The sequence below is a fragment of the Carassius gibelio genome, chromosome A16 (genome assembly GCF_023724105.1).
Source record: "Carassius gibelio isolate Cgi1373 ecotype wild population from Czech Republic chromosome A16, carGib1.2-hapl.c, whole genome shotgun sequence".
NCBI classification, from domain to species: Eukaryota; Metazoa; Chordata; class Actinopteri; order Cypriniformes; family Cyprinidae; genus Carassius; species Carassius gibelio.
In genome coordinates this window covers 19,655,849-19,676,640 of record NC_068386.1, presented here as the reverse complement: position 1 = coordinate 19,676,640, position 20,792 = coordinate 19,655,849, and the positions used below count along the sequence as shown (strand labels likewise).

General features: G+C 36.4%; 3 protein-coding genes across 3 annotated transcripts in view; all 3 read right to left on the bottom strand.

Annotated features, from left to right (window-relative positions):
• Nucleotides 1–1,884: 1,884 nt before the first annotated feature.
• On the bottom strand, nucleotides 1,885–5,747 carry LOC128030168 (uncharacterized). Its single transcript, XM_052617651.1, has 4 exons — nucleotides 5,497–5,747; nucleotides 5,151–5,337; nucleotides 4,833–4,960; nucleotides 1,885–4,739 (listed from the first exon to the last, which is right to left on the bottom strand). The coding sequence occupies exons 1-4, from the start codon at nucleotides 5,635–5,637 to the stop codon at nucleotides 4,422–4,424; spliced, it is 774 nt and encodes a 257-aa protein (XP_052473611.1). The 5' UTR covers nucleotides 5,638–5,747; the 3' UTR covers nucleotides 1,885–4,421.
• A 365-nt stretch (nucleotides 5,748–6,112) lies between these two features.
• On the bottom strand, nucleotides 6,113–7,405 carry LOC128030225 (uncharacterized). The gene is made up of 5 exons (XM_052617694.1): nucleotides 7,201–7,405; nucleotides 6,842–6,982; nucleotides 6,607–6,755; nucleotides 6,346–6,482; nucleotides 6,113–6,230 (listed from the first exon to the last, which is right to left on the bottom strand). The coding sequence occupies exons 1-5, from the start codon at nucleotides 7,280–7,282 to the stop codon at nucleotides 6,113–6,115; spliced, it is 627 nt and encodes a 208-aa protein (XP_052473654.1). The 5' UTR covers nucleotides 7,283–7,405.
• Nucleotides 7,406–18,357: 10,952 nt separating this feature from the next.
• Nucleotides 18,358–20,792, bottom strand: part of LOC128030224 (carboxypeptidase Q-like) — a 41,042-nt gene continuing 38,607 nt past the window's right edge. The window contains 1 exon segment of the mRNA XM_052617693.1: nucleotides 18,358–19,237. Within this exon segment, the coding sequence (XP_052473653.1) occupies nucleotides 18,986–19,237 (252 nt within the window). The 3' untranslated portion in view covers nucleotides 18,358–18,985.

Genomic DNA, 20,792 nt, shown 5'->3' with positions numbered 1-20,792 from the left:
TGCTTCCACGACCTGTAATTAAATTACTGACCATTTCCATATGCATCCATCCCAGGAATGCTTTTAAAACCAAAGCCAAGTCTAGCATTCCAAACAACGCCAAACCTCACTTACACACACTTCTGTATCGATGATTTCTGGGAAAGTTAATGGATTGCACCTCCTGTGTCTAGAATGAGCTCTAAGTTTTGTTTTCATAAGCTGAGTGGTGCCCTCACAAATCCTGACATCATCAGCAATAACATACAAAAATGCGGCTAAAATCTTCCAGCTGTTTACTCAAAGCAATTCTCTCCTACCCATGAGCTGGAAAATAACTGCAAAGGTGCGATTCTATGACTTTTACCACCACACCCTGTGGTCTGCATTGTGTAAGTCAAATTCAATCCTGACTACACTAAAAAAACATGAACATTCTCCAGAAGAAAAGTGATATTCCAGGTTTAGTAAAAGTTAAAGGGATAAAATCTCTCTCTCTCTCTCTCTCTCTCTCTCTCTACACATACACACAGTATACAGTATGTGTGTATATATACATATCCTCATTGGCACTCTCACATCAAGAATTAAAGTTTGAGCTCCCATGAAATGTTGATTGCATAGGCTTTCTATGAATGGACAAAAAGATGAGAGAACACTAAAAATATCTTCATCTGAGTTCCATAGATGAACGAGAGTCTTAATCGTTTGGAACAACATGATAGTTAGTAAATGTAAACCATCCCTTTAAACACATTCATTGCATAATGTTGATTACAATAACAACAAAAATAAATAAATATATAAAATACATAAATTATTTTGACTCGTCTATCATTTTCTTAAAAAGAAGGGAGGTAATGATGAGGTACTTACAATGGAAATAAATGGGACCAATGTTTTTAGCATTCAACCACAGAAATAAGAAGCTTATTATTCAGTAAAACCCCTGTAATAGAATTGTAGAATTATAGAATCAGTTTAACCACAGAAGTGAAAAACTTGTAATTCTTTAAAAGCACTTCTAAAATCAATTCATCTGTTTAAAATGTGTTGGTTGTGAAGCTGTTTAAATAACAGTAAAGTTTTAATGTTAGTTTTTAGAGTTGTTTTAGTGGTAGGGTTTATTGGTGTCATGAATCCTGTTCATGGACTTCCAGAGGTCACCCTTCCATTACAATGACTCTCGCACTACACAAACCGTTACACATCACCCTGGACTAAATTTCCCATGCTCCATTGCACTAAACACAAGCTCACCTGAAACCAATCACACACAGCTGCTACCAATAACACACACGATATGAATCTCACACCACCATTCAACACCAAGTATTGTTTAGCATTTATCACTGTGCTAGTCGATCGCTACTTTAAGGACCAGTTCCCTGGCTTAGCTCCTACACAGTAAATTTTGCAGTGTTAAATTAACTCTTTAAGAGTTAAATTTAACACTGGACCCGAGTGTATTTGGTCCCACTCAGAATTAGTGATAAAATGACTCTCGTCACGGTGTTCAATTTTCAGAGTAAAATTAACTCTTTTTGGAGTTAAAAATTAACACTGCTCAACACTGAATAGTGTTGTTACAATTTAACACTGAAGTAATTTAACTCTGAATAGTGTTGTTACAATTTAACACTGAAGTAAATTAACTCTGAATAGTGTAACCACAATTTAACACTAAACTAATTTAACTCTGAATAGTGTTATCACAATTTAACACTTAGGGGAAATTAACACCAATTAGTGTTATTATTTCACTTTTGTAGAGTTTATTTAAATTTTCTTAGTGAAAAACTAATCCCACTCAGTGAGTACACTTTTAAAACCCATTTGGTGTTGCTATAGGTTAAAATGCTGATCAAATAACTCCAGAGAACAGAACAGAAAACAACTTCAACGTACCATTTAAAACATTTATTAAAACATGGTCAGGTTTAAAATACATTCACAAAAAAACATCACAACTGCATAAAATGGCAATAGGGCACTATATGCAGCGCAGAATCTGTTGTACCATACTTCATTTGGAGATCAAATGGTTTGAAATAACACAGCTCGTTAACATTCACTGACTTTAGAATTCTGTCTGGATGCATTCTGACTGTAAATGCATGGTAATGGTCATCAAAACAGAGTGTTTCCATCAATGTTCCACATAAAAGTACATTTTCATCTTTCACAGCAATAGTCTTGATCTTATAAAACACTGGCATCTCACATGCTACTTCAGTACAGATAATAAAATCAGGGCGATACTCTGTGCCATGATGTTTGATCCATTTTACAGAATAGACACGTTCTGATATATCCACTCCTAGCTTGGAAGCCATCTCCATGCCACCTTTAAGTTCATCGAGTTCCACCATCTTCCCTGGACCAAGAGTCAATCTGTACTGGCTAAAAGACTCCCAGTGCATTGCCATACAACTCTGGTGCTTGTTGGCCAATGTTTTGGTGATGTTTTTGAAGCTTTTTAATTGAGTTTTAAAAAATTTGTGTTTAGCTTCATAACGCATGCACCACATGTGCAGAATTGGTCCAATTTTTCTTATACACTGTGGGTAATGTATCATTATGTGATGCTTTGGTAAAAGATTTTTTTCGGGAAATAATTTTTTGAATAACTGGTGATGTTCAATTATTAAATGTTTAAGATAAATGGTCATGCCTTCTGTTAGGACTGGTGAGAATACAATGTTAACAATCTGCAGAAGTAAAAGCAAAAGACCCCAGTGTTTATCATCTCTCTGCACTAAATCACCAAATAACAGTGGCATGTTGCGCAACAAGCACCAAGATTGTATGGCATTTAAACCCAAATCATTGCTTCCACCAAACAATTTGACTGACGGAGGACGGTTCTTCTGCTGATTGTAACCATAATCAAAAGCATGTATTCTACCAGCAAGATCATCAGCACTCAGAAAATTATGCTGAATGTACTGCAAAACAAGTTTTACCTCTAGCTGAGCGACACCTTCGAGAATGTCGTGCATTATATCCACAGCAAAATTGTTGGCTGTGTTGAAATACTTCAGTGAATTTAACAAACAGACCCGTTTGACGCCATAAACATGAGGGAGTGTAGAGTCGTCCTGTAATCTTTTACAGTGCAGAGCATGCATCTCAGTTGTTCTTAGTACAACCTCAGGGTTATCTTCGGAAAACACAAACTGAAAGCGATCTTTTTCAAGAACACAGAAACGACAGCAATATTGAGCCCCAAATGACTCCAGAAACCCTAATAAGCTGTGTAAGCCAAGGTTATCCCCTGTGACTTGAACAATTGTACCCCTAATACAACTTCCACATACTGGATTCTTAACTCCCTCAATCTCAAGCACTTTTAGATCATTTACTAAAGGCTCGATTATAGAATTAAAACCATACCGTCTTATATCCTGTGCATGAAAGAGGGCACATAAATGAATATTATCTAATGATGAGTTAAAAATGGGGGGGAAATTCCTTAATGTAAAATAAATAGCACCCAATTTGTGTATACCTTTTTTGGAACCCAAAGGGTTAGCGGTCTCAAAATCATCATAAAATAACTGAATTTGTAAGGCATCTTTGTCTGTGTAAAATAAAGGATTACTTTTGAAATGTGCTGCATCACTCAAGTCAAAATAAACGCCTTCCTTTGGAACATGCCTGGGTTTAAACAAATCAGTAAGATGCCGATTTTGTAAAATGGCCTTTAGGGTTTCTAAAATGGGAATATAAGCAAATTTATCTGTTACAACAACTTGATCAAATGTTCCTGTGGTTTTGTTTCTTCTGCTGTCAAATCTTGTGCCAAGCACTATTTCAGTTGGTTCAACAGTTCCCCATTTCTCTGTAAAGAGTCTCTTTCGTTTGGCTTCCGAATTCAAGAAAGTGAATGGATTTTCCAAATGTTCAATTGAATTTTCTATTTTCCTTTTAGTAGCAATGTCATGTGGAGGCAGACAGAGCAAAGCTGCATCCTTGGCCTGACTGTGAATCTCAAAAACAATTTCCTCCATAGATGAAACAAAACCACTTACAGCAGACTGACTTAACCCAGCAACTTTTAGTTGCGCAACAGCCGAAGCACACATATCCAAAGTGCTCTTATTTGACATTAACAATACAGATGTTGTGGCTACCTCTCCAACACTGCCAATCTGATCAAATGTTTGAGAACTAATTTGTCCTTCTGCCTCAGCAGTCTCACTGTTGTCAATGGTATCAGAATTCTGGTCACTTTGCTCAGTATGTTTTATATGCAAATGTTTCCTAAAACCTGAAAAAGTACCAAACACAGAACTACATCCTGTCTCTACACATTTAAGGCGAAGATTCTTTCCAGGAACAAAACCATGAACTAATCTTAGATGCCTGAGAAGTATTTTTGAACCAGATAACTCAGCCTGACAAACAAAACACTTCATGAGGGCAGAAAAACTTTAGGCCTAACTAAGCAACCTTGCTCTAACCGCAGCAACACGAGGACTCTCTTTCACTTTGCCAACATCTATGTTGTACACAGTGGTCTGAATGAAAGTGTACATGTTGTGTAGCATAATGTTGTAAGAGGTGCCAAAAACAAAGTGTGCCTTAAACAGCTCGTCAAAAGCACCAAGAGAAGAGGCTGACTTGCATGGAATGGCATGCTGATCAAGAATGATGAAGTACTGGTGAATTGAACTCTTCTGAGGTCCCACGGCCAGGAGGTAGGGCTGAGCAATAGCTGCAATTTCTCGAAGATGCTCCTCAATGTTTGTTCCACTCTGAGAAAACCAAGCAAATGCAAGAGAACTATCACCAATGTGTTAAAAATTAAACAGAAGAACAAAGTAAAGAAGAAGAAAACAAAAACAAACCTTCTTAAAGACAACAAGGTGTTTCTCTGCTTGAGAGGCAGATACCTTTCCTGGTCTTTTCCGGCCTTGGGCAGAAGGTGGGATCAGATGCAACAGAAGTATAATTGAAGCGAGTTCACTGTCCCAAACTGTTTAAACACACATTATGTAAGAAAAATTTGACCACTAATACAAACTGGAAGTTTGAGAACATAAAAAAAAAAAAGTTAAAAAAAAAGTATGGGGACTAAATCGTTCACTTTCAAGTTCCTTGTAAAATTTGTTCAATACTATTTCAAATTAATATTTCAATTAAAAAATAAATCTTAAACATCTTACCAAAATTAGCACCCTCTTCTGAGTCACCAGTAGGAGATTCAGCTGCTAGTAGAAGTTCTTCCAAATCACTGGTGCTGGGAAGCTTTTTGCACTGCTGAATCACTTTTTTCTTGAATGCAGTGGTCCAGTTCTCCAGTAGCTTTCCTGACACTCCTTCTCCAAACATCAGAACAAAGTCTTGCTCAATCTAAGAAGAGGCAGAAAAGGATGACCCAAAATATTTTGTTCTAAGTAATAGACAAATAATTATATAAACCCACGTATGCATTGAATAAACATATTTAGACATCAGTAAATTTTGTTGTAATGTTAAATTGATAAAAACGTATGATTATAAACACTTTACCAAGCCTTTAATGTCTTTGAATCGTGGAAAGACCGTCAATATATCACTTGACTGCATGGGGTCAAGAACCATGTTGCGGCGATAGTCGAATGTCAATTTCATTTTCTTCTTGATGGCGTCCTCATCAGAAGAATGGCTCATGAATGCAATTGCTTTCTTGCATTCATCCTCACTCAAGATGGTCTCTGAATTAAACTCTGACTGCCGTCTAACAGTTGGTCCACCAGACCCCCCTTCAGTAGACGTTCCTTTTGATGAACAACAAAACATTTTAAAAGCTTCAACACTGCTTAAAAATGATAAACGAAGTTTAATCTTACAAAGGAAACTTCGTAGCAACAGAACTCCCATGAAAGATGACAAAAAAAATATATTTATAAAAAAAAAAAAAAAAAAAAAAAAGGTAGGAGATTTTCAACCTGTACCTTCAAATGATGCACGTCGATCTTTAGCTAAGCCTCTCTGTATAGTTTTGATTCTCCATGCCAAGTACCCAGTACCGCTTTCGCCATCATAGTAATGTTCCTTAGAAAGAGAAAAATCAAGATAAAAAGTATATAAATTCAACAGCAAAATACACCACCTGTCCCGAAGTATGAAAAATTTCAACACAGAATTAGAATTCAAAGCGGACACTAACGTAGCCATTTTTGGAAAAGGGGTCACTGAGGTACGGGAACAAAGCCACAATTCCTCTTGCATATTTTTCTTTCACCTGCCTTGTTGGTGACGTACTGCAGTAAAAAATAAAATAAATCAAATTTGTGTCCTTTGCCTGACTTTAAACAACATCAAGACATTTTAAAACTAGAGACCATTAATACACCAGGTGATGATTATGAACATTACCCATTCTTTTCTGTCATGTGAGCTGCCAAGATATTAACCATTTTCCTCCTTGTTTCATCCCCCAAAGACTTAGTTCGGTTGTACTCCGTTATTATACACTCCCCACCAGGTTTCTGGACAAGAATGGTTTCCACCAACTTAAAGATTATAATGAAAACGTATATATAAATTAGTTTTCAAAATTGTAAGTCTCATTGATCAACTTAAATCAATAATAAATATCCCCAAAAATATAAAAGTAAAAAAAAATTTGATACCCACCTTTTTAGCTTCTTCGTCTAGCCTCATTCGTTTACTTGAGGAAGTTTCTTCAATAATGACTGTGTCCTGTGAGTCACTGGAGTCCACGGATGGAGTACGGGACAGATTTGACTGCTCATGAGAGGCTTGTGGAGAAGCAGAATCCAAGTCTGGTTGCAGATACATTTTTATGGGGAATTATTGTAAATTAGAAGTATTAAATACATTCCAAACATGTAATGAAATAAATACAAACCTGCACCATGTTTTATGGTAAGAACTCCAACTGAGGGATCTCTGACTACATCCTCAAAAACATCACCATCCACCTCAGTCCCTGACTCATCAAAAACCTTCACATTCTCTGGTACAGCTGGGACACCAAACTTTAAAAATGCTGTTAAAAGAAAAAAGAAAAAAAAATATATGCGCAATTTTCTGAGAAAGGATATATGACTTAAAAGGTTTTACATAGCGAAGATTAACTTTGAACATCAGGGCACATGCAACATTTGACTATTCTTATATAAAATTATAGCCATCCATCAAGTAACATTTAAATAATAATAAAAAAAAAATCATAAAATAATACAATGAAAGTATATATTTATTTACCAGCAGATAGAAATTCCTCCAGGCTCAGCTCAGTTATCTTGACAAATTTTTGGGCATCCCCAAGTTTCACCTTAACCAGCATGATCTGTAAGAAGTGAGAGTACTGTACAGATTACGGTGTAAAATGGTTACCTCAGTATCAGTTTATATGATTAGATTTAGAATAAGTCATACAAGGTAGCAAAAATATTTCACAAATACTTTAGTAAATACTTACATTGGTTAGTGTTTTAGTTTTCACTAAGTATTGGCATACATTTACTGATCCAAGTTGCCTAAAATAGAGAATTAAAACATCGACAATACATCACTGACACGCCAACTATACCAACAAACTTACACGCAGTTTAAAAATTAAAGCGCATTTTCATTATTTTCTAACGAAACATACAGCGTTTGAACACCGTCAATCCTTAAAATAGGTTGAGGATCACTTTAAACACTTAACATGTTACCGCTCAGGTCAGCTAATTGTGTCTAACAGCAATAACAAACTTTAATACCGAAAAAATTAAGGAAGGTTCCAGAAACAATTTAGCGGGTGTTTTTTTCCTTCGTTGAACAGCGTTGCATCAGCACCATCTCTACGCCCATAGCGCCATCTAACGTGACTTAAAAATGCGATGGTGGTGATCAAATAAATGTCCTCACAAAAAGTTTAAAATTTCGTTGGACACATTTAATTTGCGAACTGAACTTTTGCAAAAATAGTTTATATAAAATTAAAACAGTTTATATATTATGTTATCATATTTATTGACTTTATCAAACGTCGTAATATATGTTCAAAAATGACCTACGTCACATCATCAACAATTTTACATGAATTACACGTTAAACATTGTCATATATGATACAAACATCCACAACCTAAGCTGGAACATCTCAATTTCAACCATACATCACATAAAAATGTTGATGCCTCGTTGTGACTGTTGGGTAATTCAACGTTAAAATAACTAAAACATATTAATGGCATATAAAAATTAAGTTAGATTATTGGCATAATTTAAGCTTTTCCATTAGCGCTACAGTGTGACGAAAACAACTCTCCAACGTCAATCAACTTGCCACAAAGGTACCTAATCGGTATTCCCGAAATCAAAATAACAAAACTACACAAATTGCATCAAAATATATCCTATGCAGTAATGTAAGCATATTTATTCACATAAAACATCAAAACTGCGTTTTAGTATGTTACTTAAAAGAGCTTACCTGTCTGTTGGAGCAAAAAGAAAATGGCGATTAGAAAACTACTCCAGTCCTGTTCAGATCTTCGCAGGGGGTAGATTGAGGGGCGGAGCTTAACAGAGTAAAGTTAACGACGCAGAATTTAACTCTGATCATTTTCACCAACACTAGGGGGTATCTTTCACCAATTGTTGTTGAGTTTACTCTTTAAGAGTAAAGATAGAATAACACTGCTCGATTAACACTGCTGATTTTACTGTGTAGTTCTTGTCAAAGTCTAGTCATAGTCTTGCCTTGCCTGTTTTCCAGTGTTCAGATTATCGCCTGAGTATTTTGGATTACCCTTTCATCTTGTCTTTTGGATTATGTTTACACCTTGCCTGAACTATTGCCTCTGTTCCTCAGATTACCACTTTTGTCAAGCCCCCTGGATATTGTTAGCCGCTGATCAACCACACTAGTTTTGGACTATTCTTCTGTCTTGCTCCCAGTATACCTGTTTGCCATTGTCTGACCCATGGCTGTTTTATGACCTCATCTCTGTCTAAATAAAGCCTTGCATTTGGATCCGCATGTCTCTCATCTCGTTCACCCCGTAACAATTGGATTATGTTGTCATGATGATAAAGGCATACTTGTATTTTCACAGAATTTTTTTTTTCACGCTAAAATATCTATTTTTGATGCTATACATGTATATATATATATATATATATATATATATATATATATATATATAAATTACAGATTGCAAAAAAGAAAATTTGCCTATTCACCATTGTAAGTGCCTCAATGCAACCTTGATTTTGAGAAAAGGATAAATCGAAATAATTTCAGAACAATATACAGTACTGTAATATCATAAACTATGTCGATTGAACTTAATTGTACTGTAATGTACCCAGAATATTCCTTTAAGAAATGTTGTAGCTGGACTTATTGGAATATATTGCATCGAGGCAAGAGAAAAAGTCTTGGAATTTGATAAAGTTAAGTCTCTGAATTCACAGGAAAAATGCTTTTATGATGTGGGCTCTAATCTGAGGCCCAAGGCAATGTAAAGGCAGCATTGGGTCAGTGCTTGCAAACTTTTGTTACCAGGTCAAAGCAGAAAAAAAAAAACTCTTGAGGAGTCAGTGTACTTTAGGATAGATGAGAAAATGAGTATGTCTACAAGTCAAGAATGGAGCAAGCACCACTTAAATGGATAGTTCACCTAACAATGATAATTTGATGTTTATTTGCTTACCCCCAGGGCATGCAAGATGTAGGTTACTTTGTTTCTTCAGTAGAACACAAACCAAGATTTTAAGATCAAATCATTGCAGTCTATAAGCCTTATAATGTAAGTGGAAGGGAATCATGGCTAAAACATAAAAAAAAATAAAAAAAAAACATGCACAAACAAAACAAAATTATCTAGAAGGATCAAATCCAGAAGGATAAGGAGAGATGAGATACTATCATCTGCCGTCATCAGTAGGTCATTTGTAACCCTGACCAGAGCTGTGTCTGTGCTGTGGCCAGGGCGAAAAACCAGACTGGAATTTCTCAGTTTATTTTGTTTAAAATGGACCAGAAGCTGCGCAGCTACTACTTTTTCCAACACTTTGGAAAGAAATGGAAGGTTGGAGATGGCCTGTAGTTGTCAAGGTGTTCTGGGTCTAAGGTGGGTTTTTTTGGGGAACATGGGAACATGGCCAGCCTGGAGGGAGTTAATGATGAGCTTGGTGATCAGGGGACTTATAACACAGAATTTTGATTTTTGGCAAGGATGTGGAAAAGGGGTCCAGGGCACAAGTGGATGGTTTCACCTTTCTAATAATGTTCTCAACCACTTGCTGTGAGATGTCATGGGAAACAGCAAAGTGGTTGGGAGATCCAGGCTCTGGGTTGACAGTCAGGACAGAGGAGCTTAATAGGATGAAGCAGATGTTATCTACTTTTTTCCTAAAAAGAAGTGATAAAGTTGGTACCCGTTGTTACCTGTCTCTTCAGGTCCCTGAAACAGATTTGAAGCTTATCTTTAGTGTAGGAAGAGGGGAGTGGCAGCTGGTCAGATAAACCCAGTTCATACTATTTTACTAATAGGGGCTTAGTTTGAAATGACCAGGTCCAGTATGTGGCCCCTGAAATGAGTGGGGACATCAGCATGTTGTTGGAAGTTGAGACAGTCCAGTAGCTGCAGAAACTCAGCTGCAATGTGGTAGGAGGCACTGTCTACATGAATGTTAAAATATACAAGTATTATAATGTTAGCAGAAATTGTGCAGAGTGATGTAAGTAGATCGTGCATCTCTGATAAATAACCTAAGTTTTGTTTGGGGGGGGGGGGGGGGGGGGGGTTGGGCGATAGATGAGAAGTATTGTCATGGGGAAAGAGGATTTACACTTATATGCAAGGCATTCAAAAGAAGACAGTGCAGCTAGGGAGAGGGGGGACAATTCCAAATTCTGTCTGTGTATTACAGCTAATCCACCACCACGACCAGTGCTGTGGGCTTTCTCCAGGTAGCTCCAGGAGGACATGCGTCATTTAACCCTGAGTAGACCTCAGGCTGGTGCCATGTTTCTGTAATGTACATAAAATTTAATCCCTTATCCATGATGTGGTCTTGTATATAAGACGATTTATTTGTGAGGGATTGTGTATTGAAAAATTCAATACGTGTTACTAACATCAAGAGCAACACTGTTCTGATTATGCAACAGACATGCGACAGTGGTCCAGATGGATGGAATGGCTGAAGCAGAGCAGTCATGCTGATGGATAACAAATTTATGATGGGAACTTCTGTGAATATAACGCAGTCATCAGTGAAGTCCAAGTTATTTGATAACTGCAATACACATTTGAATGGTACAGTTGTTGAGAGTCAGCAGCTGTGAAAGGGAACACTTGAGATTCAAGCCAAAAAAGCTTGTAGTAGCAACGCAACAATCAGACGATGTTGGAGGAGATAAAAGTAGGTGAGTAGAAAGCCTTCAGTTTGATCATAATCCATGTAAAAAAATAAAATAAAATAAAAAACATGAGAAAAAACTATTAAAACATAGAAAACTGTGAAAACAGCAAGTGCCAGTGTCCTCTAACTTTAATTTAAAACAATAAGTGTAATTTTTTTTTTTTAACTATTAAAACTATACAAACAAAGAAATTGTTACAACAGAGAAGGGGCAAACAAATACCAGCGTCCTCTCCTCATTACTCATTTTTATAAAATTTTGGGAGAAGTATCCCTTTAAGTACAACTAGGTCTTCACTTTGAGCAAAACTGACCTATTAGCCTGTTAACCAAACTTATCTGGGTAAATTTCTTTATAAAAACTTCAGTCACAGCTCAAAGAAGAAAAGAAAAGAAAGCATGTAATCTTGAAAATAAAAAATGCACAGATCCCATTTAACTGCCACATAATCCAAATATGTGACATTTCTCTTTGTGAAGCATGGGCATTCAAGATGCTTGTATGATTCAGATTTAGTCATGATGAGTAGAAACGCTGTGGGAAAACTAAAAACCGATGCCGGTTTTCTTGCGTAATGTCCTCTTAATCCAAGTTGTCATAGAAACAAGAATTTACTTGTTTGATGTAACTGAAAACCAGGCATTAAGTGCAGTCTCACAAACACGTACACATACTATACAACATAATGAGGACACAAGCTTGCCACTGCGTTTCCTTCGGTTGATAAGTACACAGTAACACACAGTTACATATTTTTAATGTCAGTACAGGAATAAAAAAACATACATCTGGATTATTTTATTTGTGTAGTACACAAAACTTTATTACAATAGTGTATTTTTTCACAGTTTAAATTAATTTAATCTTAACAAGGACAGGTAGGGACAACCATAAATTAGCCATCTTGTGTCATAATTAACAATAATTCTGATAACCTCACAAAGGAAGGTTTGAGACTTACGTGTTTTTGAAACCAGTTAGTCACTTTTAGGTATTTATTTTTAGTTTATTTTTCAGTTTAACTGATAAAAAAAGCCTACATGAGGATTTCTGCATGTATCTCAATTAGTAAGATGTTAATGTAAATGTCAATTTAACTGAAATGTAATTCTCACCCTCATGTCATTCCAAACCCATGACAATTTCCTTCATCTTCAAAAAAAATATTCCTAAAGAAACCTGAGATATTCCTGTCCCTCTACTGAATGGTAAAACTTTTAAGCTTCAGAAAGTTTATAAATTAATTATTTAAGCACAGATTTAATTTAAACTTTTACTTACATATAAACACACTGATTAACACACGTTCAGAGATTTAATCAATATGATAAACAGACACTCAAAGAACAAATCTCATTTGTTCTTGTGGAAGCTCAGACATATTTACAACATTTTATGTTCACTACTGTATGTGCGCTGATCAATGTTTATATGTGAACAAGTTCCTAAATTAAATCTGTTCATCATATAAAGCTATTACATCTCTTCGGTAGACTTTGATTAAACTGCTTAATTTATTTGGATTTCTTTAACAGGAAATCCAACTTGAACTTTTTGAAGTGTTAAAGTTTGGTGGAATGGACTTTAAATGGTGGGACAAAAATCTCTCAGACTGATGATTTTCATTTACCTCCTTTAAAACCTTATTCTGTGGAAGAAAAGGGAGGAAGTATGACTATAGGCAGTAGCATATCCATTACGTTTTGTTTGTTTTAGGAAAAAAGATCTGGGATTAGTTTGCAAGGGGAAGTTTGATATTCTGATGACTAAGACACCATGACAAATGGAAAATGACACCATGACAGCATCATACTGTTTATCGCTGTTTACATGAAATTGTGAAGCCAGAACTCCTCAAGTAAAATTTAGCCACATATGCTGGATCTTTTTTTTCTTATATTTTTTCCCCTTCTAATATAGTTTTATTATACATTTTGAACTGCTTATGTTTAGAAAATTGACAAATCAATGAATAAACTATGAATAGAAATTGTATAATTTCACATTATAAAGTAAATTACACAATAGAATCTACAAAATAAAAATAATTACCCATGTATCACAGTAGTAGCATATACTACATGACAGTGGAGTGATCAATGGAATTCTCAGGCTGATGGTGTAATTGACTGGCTGCTTTAAGCTGATAGACGGGTTTGTTCAGTTGTTTGTGAATGACTCACTATCTGGGCAGCATTTTGTCCAGGTCAACGACCATGTAGGCCAGCATGACCCAAACAGCGGAACACAGGTTCATCTCCTTCTGGGTTTTGGACACTTATGTGTCACCGATGCTATGGTGTAACCAGAAGTACTGAACTGAAATGGAGTGATTCATATGTGTGAAAAATGTTCTTCTGCCTAAGAATAGTCCGGCTTACGTCTGCTCTTTAAAATAGTTCATCCAAAAATGAAAATTCCATCATCATTTACTCACCCACATTCTGCTCCAAACACACATGAATGTACTGGTCATATTTGAAACTTGATAGCTCCAGGCCGCTTTCATAGTAAGAGCATGGAGAAAAAAAAAAAGTCTTCAGAATTTTGCTTCTTGAATTACACTGAAAGGGAAAGTCATGTGAGTTTCAAATTATAGGGTGTCTAAATGACTATTTACCATAATTTTCGGGCTATTACGAAATGACTGCTCGCTATTCTTTTTGTTTCGTTTTAAAACTCTGTATTGGTTTTCATATTCTGAGGCCTTGATCCAAGTGATGCTGATGACAAGCTGACCATGGCCGTGATTAACACAGCACTACTCATGCAAAATCCTTTTAAGATCAGTGTGACATAAACATTCACAAAAACGTTTTCTATATCCCCCTGCAGGCCTCATTCTCTTTGTTTGGAGGAGCAATAGAATCCAGAATGCATGTGGTTGCAGTTAAAGCCTGTTTGCCTTCCATCTATTTCTGTACTGATACCATATGTGAACAGGCACCAGCCACAAGATATTTTTTTTGTGGAAAATTCAGGGACAGAGTTTTGTTTGACCTTAGAAGGGTGCTTGGTGAAGCATTGCTTATTCTCTGAATCAATAGTGAGAGGTGTAAGGTGCAAAGCACGCTACGGGGACAATTCTAAAGGGCAGAGAATAAAAAAAAAAAATCTGGACAGGGTTGGATAACTAAAATGTAAAACACAACTATCTGTATGGTTTTTAACACATCTATTTGGACCTACCTATTTGGATCTATCTATCTATCTATCTATCTATCTATCTATCTATCTATCTATCTATCTATCTATCTATCTATCTATCTATCTATCTATCTATCTATCTATCTATCTATCTATACTACCAACTGGGGTCAGTAAGATTGTTTTTAATTAAATTAATACATTTCTTACAGACTTACAGAATCATATTTTTTCAAATTGTAATAATATGAATTGCAATCATATTTTTGTGTATTTTAGTCATATTTTATGTGATATAAAGTAAGCTTTGCTGAGCTTAAGAAACTTAAAATATCTATAAAGAGAGTCATTTATTTTGCTTTAGATTTTTTTATTATTACTGAGCGCACCTTTGATACTGAAGATAAATACACCATAATGCTACATCACATTTGTGGTCCATTCTACAATATCCGACAGCAAATACAACCATATCAAGCTCCACTTTTCAGATGGTAAGCTGCCATGATTGTAACAGAGCTATCTTAAATTATTTTAGACATGAGAGAAGCAGTTGCAAAGGGATGCCAAGATCTCATGTTTGAGTTTGCCGCTTTAAGTGAAAGTGAAAGTGAAAGTGAAAGTGAAGTGACTTTCAGCCAAGTATGGTGACCCATACTCAGAATTTGTGCTCTGCATTTAACCCATCCGAAATGCACACACACAGAGCAGTGAACACACACACACACTGTGAGCACACACCCGCAGCAGTGGGCAGCCATTTATGCTGCGGCGCCCGGGGAGCAGTTGGGGGTTCGATGCCTTGCTCAAGGGCACCTAAGTCGTGGTATTATCAAGGGGAAAAGCTACAGAGCAAATTGTGTTCACTTCAAATGCAGCACAAAATCTGTTTAGACAGCTGTGCAGGTGATTCATTTGTTTGACATGTTGTCTTTAAACTTCAGTGGAATTTCTACATTCATTTCTACATGCCTCCTGCTGCGTTCATTTTACCTGCAGTGATGTCATAGTCAATTCATCTGATAACACTGTGTGCAGTGCAGTGGGGGAAAAACAATCCTCTTGTGTGCCGCAGTTCATTGATGGTTAAAGCAATCAGACTGGTGACTACAGACATTAATGAGATTTTTCCAATCTAATGCTCAAGTGATGATGGGAGAAGGCAGTAAAGCTGCCATGGATGACTTTTCACAAGAGCTAATGACTTATACAGTGGGGTCCCAAAATCAGAAATTATATTGTAAAGCAAGAATAAGAAAATGTTATGACCATCAAATATTGATGTCGCTTAATTAAATGTAAGCAGAACTGTGACATAGACTATTCAAGGTAGAAAAGGTCAGATGTTCTTGCTTCCACTCAAGAAGAAGCTCTTTTGGACCTGATAAATTGTTAAACTATGTTCATTCTTCATTTTACTTTTCACTTTTTTAAGCTAAAGAGAAATGAAAGAAAATAATGGGGAAAAAAATCATTAAAATAGAAAAATGCAAAGTGGAAGTACCTTCACTAGTTGTTCAGCCTTCTGAATCCTACTGTAACTGTTAAACCAGAAAACTGCAGAGAAGTCACGCTAATGCTAGAAACAGATATGTGTTTCTTTGGAAATATTGAAGATACTGGACATGATTTGTTATTTTGATAGAAATAAAAAAGATCAATAGTCATAAAAGGCAAACTGTTTTCAGAGTGTGAAAATATTAAATGATACACTACATTACACCTGTCCAAATCTGCTCCTGAGGGTTTAACCATATGAGCTATCTTCACTTTTGCCAAGTATGCTGAGCTTTTCAGAGCCAATTTCACAGATCATTGGCTGAACTCAAACAAAGAATGCAGTTCTATTAGTCATTAGACTGAGTCAAAGTCTCTTTGTATGGGGGAAGCACAAAAAAGAAATAGTATAAATTAAACACATTACATGTGTATAACCACGTCTGTTATATGATTGGCTTCTTAGCTTGACAAAAATTATTATGATTGAAGCAAAAGTTGGCAAATAGCAGAATGGTCTCAGACGTGGGGGAAAAAGCAACATCTGGCAAAAAATTACAAATTAAAAGCCTGCAGTCTGGGGATTTTTAAGTGTCACATGATCCTTCAGAAATCATTCTAATATTCAGATTTGCTGCTCAAAAAAAAAAACATTTCTTAGTATAATCACAGTAAATTGTGCTGTTTTTCAGGATTCTCTGATAAACAAAATGTTTTAAAAGACGAGAAGGGTTACACTTTATTTTAAGGTGTCCTTGTTACAGTGTAATTATACATTGAAATACTGAGTAATAATTAATTACATATACTAACTATATGGTTAGGGTTAGTGTGATGAGTAGTGCAGATGGAGTTTATTACCATTCAACTCCACCAACCTTGCTCCACTCCCACGGCTCTCGGCCTGCCTCACTCATCACAGTTGGAATTAGGGTATGGTTTAGGGTTAATTGGATGTAATAATGCATATTTAAATATTATTATAATTGTAAGTACATGTAACGTTTATTACAAGGACACTTTAAAATAAAGTGCCCACCGAAGCATTTTTTTAAATAGATGAAGTATTATTTTCCTCTTTTCTTTTACATCTTTTGTGAAAATGTAAAAGTGTTTACTATCAAATTTGACAAATTTAAAGCATTTAGAAAAAAGCATCCTAGTTTACATCTTATTGTAATATGTTGAACCATGTGTCTTCATCCTTTACATTTCTAAATGTCTAAAACATGGCAAAAAACACAAATATATATATTTATAATGCAACAGTAAATACCCCATCACTATTGCTTATTTTGTTTATTATATATATATATATAAGTATATAAGTATACTTATATAATATAAGTATATGTATAAGTAAAGGTGATATATATATATATATATATATATATATATATATATATATCACCTTTACTTATATACCACTTTAAACAAAATACATTGCGTCAAAGCAAGTGAACAACACCCATAAGTAAAACAGTGTGTCAATAATGCAAAATGATAATTAAAGGCAGTTCATCATTGAATTCAGTGATGTCATCTCTGTTCAGTTTAAATAGTGTCTGTGCATTTATTTGCAATCAAGTCAATGATATCAATGTAGATGAAGTGACCCCAACTAAGCAAAGACAGAGGCGACAGCGGCAAGGAACCCGAAACTCCATCGGACAGAATGGAGAAAAAAACCTTGGGAGAAGCCGGGCTCAGTTGGGGAGCCAGTTCTCCTCTGACCAGACGAAACCAGTAGTTCAATTCCAGGCTGCAGCAAAGTCAGATTGTGCAGAAGAATCATCTGTTTCCTGTGGTCTTGTCCTGGTGGTCCTCTGAGACAAGGTCTTTACAGGGGATCTGTATCTGGGGCTCTAGTGTTCCTGGTCTCCGCTGTCTTTCAGGGATGTAGAGGTCCTTTCTAGATGCTGATCCACCATCTGGTCTGGATACGTACTGGATCCGGGTGACTGCAGTGACCCTCTGATCTGGATACAGACTGGATCTGGTGGCTACGGTGACCTCGGAACAAGAGAGAAACAGACTAATATTAGCGTAGATGCCATTCTTCTAATGATGTAGCAAGTACATCAGGTGTTATAAGAAGTGTTTCCGGTTTACCTAATTAAAAGTGAAGTGACATTATTTAACCCATCCAAAGTGCACACAGAGCAGTGAACACACACACACACTGTGAACACACACCCGGAGCAGTGGGCAGCCATTTATGCTGCGGCGCCCGGGAAGCAGTTGGGGGTTCAATGCCTTGCTCAAGGGCACCTAAATCGTGGGATTGAGGGTGGAGAGAGCACTGTACATGCACTCCCCCCACCCACTATTCCTGCCAGCCCGGGACTCGAACTCACAACCTTTCGATTGGGAGTCCGACTCTCTTACCATTAGGCCACGACTTCCCCTTAATCCTTAATGCAGCCTAAAAATCCTTTAACGGATTTGGATATTAAAAGCATATTAGTATGTTATGTGTATGCCAGGTTAAAGAGATGGGTCTTTAATCTAGATTTAAACTGCAAGAGTGTGTTTGCCTCCCGAACAATTTTAGGTAGGTTATTCCAGAGTTTAGGCACCAAATAGGAAAAGGATCTGCCGCCCGCAGTTGATTTTGATATTCTAGGTATTATCAAATTGCCTGAGTTTTGAGAACGTAGCGGACGTAGAGGAGTATAATGTAAAAGGAGCTCATTCAAATACTGAAGAGCTAAACCATTCAGGGCTTTATAAGTAATAAGCAATATTTTAAAATCTATACAATGTTTCATAGGTAGCCAGTGCAGTGTGGACAGGACCGGGCTAATATGGTCATACTTCCTGGTTCTAGTAAGAACTCTTACTCTTGATATAAATATTTCTTTTACTATATTTTCTGTTCACAAAAGAAAGATATGGTTTGGCATGACACAAGGATGAATAGTAATTTTCACATTTGGGTGAACTGTCCTTTTAAAATGGATTTTGCAGTTTCACTTTGTTAATTGCAATCAATCACAAGACAAGATCCAGAACTAAATTGTGCTAGATGAAACTGACCTGGAACCCCAGCCTTAATCCACATGTAAATGTCTGTTCCCTCTCCATGTTCTTCAAGCGACATGACACTGATGACAGCCAACAGTTTCATAAATTCTTTCATAATTGCCCGAACTTTATCACTGCCAGTGAACTCTAGTCCCAGAGGACTGAAGGTGTCCAGGTCAGACTCCATCACCGGGTCAAAGTTTGAGTTATTTGTTTTAGGAGAAGTGGAGAAGAATCACCACAAAAATCAGAGTGATAATATACTAATTTAAGAAATGCTAGTATATTATATTATTGACAATCTATTTTCCTGTTTATCAGTATTGAATAAAGCGCTATACAAATAAAGATGACATATTATATTATATTATATTATATTATATTATATTATATTATATTATATTATATTATATTATTAACCCAATACAAAGCAATAAATGATTTTTTGTTAATCTTGGTTCCCTATCAGTCAGTCATGTTCGACGTTAACGTCAGTGACTGATGAATGGGATCTCACCTGAGACCCCAATCACATTACAAAACAAGCCAGTTGTTGTTCAAGTCTAACCCAGAGCTGAAGGCCATGCTTTCCTGGGGCACCATGAGTGTCTTTCTGTGTGTGTCTTTCTGAGTGTATTTCTACTAGAATACGATCGAGTGCCAACTCCACTCTAGCAACCCTTATTGGTGGGATAGCTAAAGGGTATGTAGAGATCCCCTAGGTGGAGTGTGGAGTTGCGATACAGCTATGCCCACAGACTGCTGCCTCGTGGCAGGGTCATCCCAGTCTCCAGGTTCCTATACTTCCTTTAGTGGCCGCGCAAGAGCTCAAAGAACCCTCTGGTTGTTTTAAATCAGCAATGTGGGAAAGTTTGGGGTTGTAGAGATGCAGTGGCCGACCGGCTGTATATCAGAACTGGTTTTCAGTTTTATTTTAGCCGATCTCTATTCCAGAAATCAACACAAACTGCATTGCCATTATTTCCTAAAATGTAATGTGTGTTGAATTTTTCTGAGGTCTGAAAAAAGGAGAAAGTGCTGTAACAGGCAGATCAAGCTCACTGCTTGCGATGCATGAAATATAGGAAGGCTATGTGGGGAGTTATAGAAATGTATCTTTGAGAGGAACTGACCATCTCCGTAAATGCTTCGATGGCGTTTTCTTTTCCTCTTACCTCCATATAATGCTCAAGGAAATGCTGTATCATTGCTGTTCCATAAGCGCCACCTGCTGTCATTATCATTTAGTCCATCAGCTGTTTTTGTTTTGTGCAGGTGTCTTATGTAGCACAATTTCATAAATCTAAAGCTCTGTTTTTGCTTTAAATCTTAAAAGTATACAATCTGATTAAAATAAAAAAACAACTGCTCATTCTACACTTAGCAATACTGTCTGTTCAAAATAAATGGATTAAACCATGACCACAAAACTGAGGTATGTACCAAAATGAACGTACATGATGATTACATATTATTGTAAGACTGTTTGTGTTGAATACAGTGTAACCAGCCATTAATATGTTTTTGAAAAAGCACAAATGTCAGAATTTCTCTAGGGTTCCAAAATCCCCTTAGAACCCAGAGGGTTAACTCCCATCACCACAGTCCCTGTGACCACTGCCGAGTGGCCGAAGCACCATCTCAGCTCTTCAGTGAAAACTTAAAGGGATACTCCACCCTATAATGAAAATCTTGTTATTAATCGCTCACCCCCATGTCGTTTCAAACCCGTAAAAGCTCTGTTCATCTTTGGAACACAA